This window comes from Dysidea avara, chromosome 2 (genome assembly GCF_963678975.1).
Source record: "Dysidea avara chromosome 2, odDysAvar1.4, whole genome shotgun sequence".
Lineage (NCBI taxonomy): Eukaryota > Metazoa > Porifera > Demospongiae > Dictyoceratida > Dysideidae > Dysidea > Dysidea avara.
The window spans coordinates 53,899,188-53,905,330 of record NC_089273.1 but is presented as its reverse complement, the minus strand read 5'-3'; the positions used below and the strand labels follow the sequence as shown (position 1 = coordinate 53,905,330).

General features: G+C 38.1%; 1 protein-coding gene across 1 annotated transcript in view; it reads right to left on the bottom strand.

Annotated features, from left to right (window-relative positions):
* Window positions 1–3,002: 3,002 nt before the first annotated feature.
* Window positions 3,003–6,143, bottom strand: part of LOC136247688 (thioredoxin-related transmembrane protein 1-like) — a 15,382-nt gene continuing 12,241 nt past the window's right edge. The window contains exon 7 of the mRNA XM_066039517.1: window positions 3,003–3,311. Within this exon, the coding sequence (XP_065895589.1) occupies window positions 3,120–3,311 (192 nt within the window). The 3' untranslated portion in view covers window positions 3,003–3,119. The remainder of the gene's footprint in view (window positions 3,312–6,143) is intronic.

Sequence of the window (6,143 nt, the reverse complement as noted above, 5' to 3'; positions counted from 1 at the left end):
AGATGTTGTAGTGTGTATAACAGTGTTGTGTATCTCATATCACAAAGTGATTCATGTATGTTACCTCTTAATGTATATCAATGACTGATCCATACTTGTAACATGTGTAACTAACAGTGTTGTGTATATCATATCATAGTATTGTGTGGTGAGTGTTATAGTGACTGCTCTAGTGTCATATCCTGATGTTACAGATCTTATATCCATACCACACTTCTGTATATTGTGTTCTCTATTAACTATTGATACACTTTACTATAGCTATCATCTACTAGTGATATATTCCTGACCCAAACAATGGTGTGTATTCTGTGTAAGATATCTCAAACTTTTAATTTCCTGTCCGTTGCAAAGTTCCGTACTACACAAAGAATGGTCACTAACACTTGTACTATGTGCTATGGAAGTCTTCCAATAGAGGCCACAGCAGTTGTTTTGATCCCAAACCACATCCAAGATAGTGTGATCTCAGGAATGACATTTCCTCACTCTAACCAACTATCACTTTATACCGTACCCTAACCCCCCCTCTATTCAGGGGTCGGTCTGATAGGTCCTGTTTACCATATTATAGTGTCCACATTTTAGACTACGTAAGATAGGTACTTCTCCGATAACATGTCTCGGCTTTGATTGGTTAGATCATCATGTTGACATGTTTATGGTGCTGCGTATGTTTGCATTGTTGATTTACTTGATCCGATTGGCTTAAATTACCGCACACATCCTATTGGTTATATTATATGTCGCAGCTTGTTTACATCAACTAGTGACAATGCAATATGGATAACTTACTATGGAGGTGACGTTTACTAGAGACGTCAGCATGAGATGTGGTAAAACAACAATGGGACACCTGTATATATCTGATAATGTCCATGTTATAACCTCTCCCAAATTAAGGACACAAAACACCTTCATAATAAGATAAAGCCCAACATCTTTATTGTAATCTGTCCTAAAATGTCTGTTACATACCATGATCCAGGAATTAGCACAGTGTCCTGTAACAGGTAGTGCGGTGGGTGACCACAGGAAGGTGAGGGGATAGGGTTGACATGTCTGTGAGGTAATCAACATTTCATAAGTATCCACTGTGTACTTGGTACGTTATGTAGTGTACCTGTGTAATATCTTACCTGTATCTCCCTGGGGGGATCATTACACTCTAGTTCAAAGGGTGACTATTACATAGTAAACACAAGGAACTCTAGCTGCTCTACAAATTATCAAGCCATTCACATAATACCAGTATACTGTGGCTATCACCCAACAGTAGTCAATTTGTATGGTGTGGGTAGTTGTGATAACAGCTAACAAATTCTGACACCATTATGTCGTGGTTGCTATTTTTAAGAGAAAGGATACCACACGCTGTAGCTAAAGTCCACTATCCCCAACAACTTTGGAGGCGACCATTACACACCCCTACACCCACGATGTCGCTGACAGGCTGTTGTTGATCAAAAGTTCGTGAATTTTTTCAGACAAATAATTCGTTTACATCCTACCAGGACAACCAGGTTAATGTTATTCATATAGTGCTGATATCAAATGTCCAGTTTATCTTGCTACTAACATAATACCTCCCCTAAGACCATGAATAACATTATCAACATGTTTTAGTAGTGTGCAGCAATATCTGATATCACTGGCTGGTGATGTGGACATGAATATGCTTAAATGTGATTGGATAATTCTGATCAGCCATGAATATGATTGGATGAACTTTGTTCAAATTATTATGAGACATTTTGAATGTCATTAGCAAGTTTGTCACCCTTGTAATAACTGGCCACAGGCAGTTATTTACCTGCTAAGTCTGGCCACTCACTTGAAGTTCAAAGAATAATGTGTCTTCTTGTTTGAGGGGACAAAACAGTAACCATGGTGACTACTGATGGCATGCACGTACATGATGTGACACATCACCATGGTAACTGGTAGTCAGAACGGGGAAAAAACTATGTTACCTCATGTGACCTCGAATGCTTAATGTTTAGTGTCTCAGGTAGTGTCAGTAGTTACCCATAGTGACAGTAAATTAAGGATACACTGGACGCTCTCAACAGGTTGGGCTCCTCACAATACCTTCATGATGGTAATATTGGTTGGGTATAGCCAAGCCCATTCAGTACGACCCGAAACACTTCCAGTGGGTTGCTACAAAGTTAAGAACTGACTGGTTGACTGACTAATGCCTTACGACAAGCGTAACTCAATCACGGCTAAGGCTCCAGGATTGATAGATGTCGCTTCAGCCCAACAGGTGTCATTTGGCTTACCACAATACGTACACATCAATCATCATGGACTTACTTTTGACCTCCTTTGCGTCGCATTCCTTCTTGTTGACAACACAAGGTGTTAATTCGCTGTAGTGTGTCATATCACATTCATAACAGGAATGGTCTATATTTTCTATAGTGACTGGAATAATTGCAGAGACGTTTCTCAGAGTCTTTATCATTGATAACGGGCTGAGCATAGCTGAGCGTAATGGCCACTTCACTTTGATAGCTGCAGTACGTGTTGCAAATTAATTTTATGATATGCCTGACACATCACTATTTTTTCTGATGTGGTTCACCAGTGATATCGATGATACAAAATGTACTATTAGGAATTTTAAGTTTGATCAGATAATAAAACTAGTGAACCATGGGAGGTCACCTACACCTGTTGATATACTAGCGGACATATAGTTCAACTACTGGGGATTAAATGTCTACCAGTGTGTTGGTGACCTCCCCTTGTTTCATTACTTTTTTCTATGATCCCTAATTGAACTTTAAAAAATTCCTAATTTTCTAATGCTTAATATATTCAGTAAGATAAAAATGTAGTTTAGAATATTCTGGGCCATTTACTAGGTTGTCCTCTTTCAGAGGTAACAGTGGTTACAGGGTTAGATGTGTTGGGACTGTCCTTATATGGAGGTGTTTGTGTCCTTGATGTGGAGAGTTTGTTAAGAGTAAGTTTCCGTGTAGAAGTAATACATATTCCAATACAGTATTTATAGTTTACTTTGTTGAATTACCAAATTAGACTAACCTAACTAGAATTACAAGTGCAACAAAAGCAGCAAATATACTAACTTTGGATACTCTAGTAAAACATCAGCTCACTTTCTTTGTTCTTTTCCTAACAGTTTCTGAACTATCATCTTTGTTTTGATTAGCTAGTTTCTCATCTTTGTTTTCATTTGATGGTTTCTCATCTTTGGAGGCTTCAACTGGTTGTTGAGGTTGCCGTGGTGATGGTGGTTGCCGATGACGTCTACTCCACATCTCACTGGCACACACCAATATCTAATTCAATGAAACACAATGTGAACATACAACGCTATTGCAGTTAGAAGTACAAAAAAAACTTCACTTTAAAATGTCTTAGTTTGTATATAATTTAAAAGCGTACTACACTAGTTAATGGTTTGTAAGACAGTCAGTGATGCAGACAGTACTAGTAGGCCTCCGACTAATGTATATTTGTTACCCAGTTGACTAGGACACCTGTGTGCTACTTAGATCCTCCTGGGGCTGGACTAGTGACCCACAGGAGGCTGTACTATGTCTCCCAGGTAAAGGTGTAGGCATTAGGAAGTCCATCTGGACCTTCACTCGTTGTGTGAGACATGCACAGTTGACATTTACACACATACACACTGATAGACATACACACTGACAGACATACACACATACACACTGACAGACATACACACATTATAGATATGCAGTAGACTTGTATATCACAGAATATACACAAACATGTATAACACACGTTATATACATGTGTACAAACATAGACTTGTAGCATTCAATTTTATCCAAACAGAAGCCGGAGTGTTTCAATAAGGGGTTCTGGGCCCAGTGCCTATTATCCCCCAGGGCATTTACTAAAGCGTTACAGCTTGGGATCGTCACTTGTAATAATGAAACATCGACCACTTATAACACGTGACACTGGTGTTTGTTAGCATCATAGAATATCTCTGTATGTACCTAGTGTATACCATAGGTGAGGCTGAGGTGTCCTGTATAACTGAACCATAAGCACACTCTGGGTTTAATATGGACATGTATGTATTATACGACACATACAAACAGTTATCAACACTTCTTGAGAACCCATACTAGTTGTGGTTTAGTTATGAATATGATCAATATACAGCCTGTGTGTCTACTGACATTTGAATGGTATCCTAGCAACAGCAGCCATGAGAAGCAGCCAATGGCATCAAAGAACACAACAATTTAGCAGTTCAGTTGACAGGAATAGTTTGACTGGCATTGTGACCATTGTTAACAAGTGTTAAACATTAGTTTATCACATAATACAGCCAATCAGATGACTGGATAGAAATGAATGAAGCAGCATATATGAAACGTAGCACTGTGGCATATACCTGAACACTGTGACTTCAATCTAAACCTTGTGGCTTACATCTGAACTGAGACTCCTACGTAAACCCCAGAGGAAGTCAACAGTGATTACACAAAGTCGTCTCTCTCTCTGACGTACATATAATGATATTACAAAATTCAGTATAATTGTTTCACAGTGGGACCTGCCTAAGCTGGTTGTTAGGTAAAGAAACAATTTTTTCCCTTACTGGGTCAGTGGCAATTTAGGCAGCATATAAAGTCTTCGCACGAGGACTTTACATTTGGCCATTATAGTGAGGTGTCCTTTACAAACAGGTGGCACTAAAGATGGGTGTTTGTGCATCACATGTAACGTGTTAGATTTGTATTGCGACTATTGACGTAAAATACCAATTACAATTACATAGTTAACCAACATTTACAACACTTCCTATTCATTTCATGAAGTTACCTTATTACTGTGTAAACACATTCAACGAAGCCCTAATGGCTAGTTCACTTGGCTAGACTACTTTTACACCAGTAAAGTTATATGGATCAAAAAGAGGTCAACCAAATTAGAAAGACAAAACCAATTTTGTACGCTTGCTACTACAACGTGTACTGTGAAGTTGTCTTATCAAAACGTGACCATCTCAGCATACACCCAACTAGTTTACACACATATTTTTAAACTCTCTCTTTTGTCTCAACATTATCTACAATGGGTTACCACAGTTTCAGTCTTTATGGTGGAGTTATAGCGCTAGACAGTAGGAATAGCAAAGAAATCAATTTGTATAGAGACTAAACAGAAAATAATACTACCGGCGCTTAAATTTACAGCAATAACTTCTGTTTGTATCACTCTGCAGAGTTGGGATTTGGCTATAACGTTCGCTAAGAGTTGGCAAATGAACTAAGGTATAGCGATAACCCTGTAGTCACCCGTGAATACATGTATGAAGAGGTTTTAAATTAACAATCTTGTTTTATTACTGCATCATATACCAACACATGTGACGCACATACACTATACCATTGGAACTACAGAATCTCACAAGCAGGCGATTAAGATGGGGTATAGGTTTAATTGATATGAGACTTGCTTCCCCGCTGGATTAAAACTCTTGTATTTTTCTTTGTTAGCAGGCATAATCTTAATTTTTAAAATTTTATTTGCTTTAGAAAGTTTGATAGTGCAAACTAAGCAGGTTTTTGCTGAGACGGCAAACACAGTTTAGCTTTCTGAACACTAAAATTAGTCACAAATAGGACCACTGGTAAAACCACAAAACACTAACACAAGAAGGCAACTAGTAACTACAATATGGCTATACCAATGGCTTCATACTATCATCACCAGTTTAACAATCCTTTGTACATATCAACAACATTTATCAACCTCACAATAATTAACTTGACAACAAAGCTGCTAATCTTTAACACTCTAGTGACTCGTTGAAAGAAGAAAACACCATCTCCAGTATGTAGTAGTAGTGGTCACTATGAACTAAACCAACCAAGGTGTCCTGATTATCAAGATGTCCTGATTATCAAGGTGTCCTGATTATCAAGGTCAGTTTATGTACTAAGGGATATTTTGGGACCTTAACTAAGTGTCTGGATTATGTAGGTGTCCTCAAGTGTCCACATTAACAGGTTACACTGTGATATTTTATTATTATTTAATGGCATGTTATCATAGTGTGATAATCACCATGACAACCAGACAATGACATCACATTATGTTTACAATGCCTTTCAAGATGCGCATAA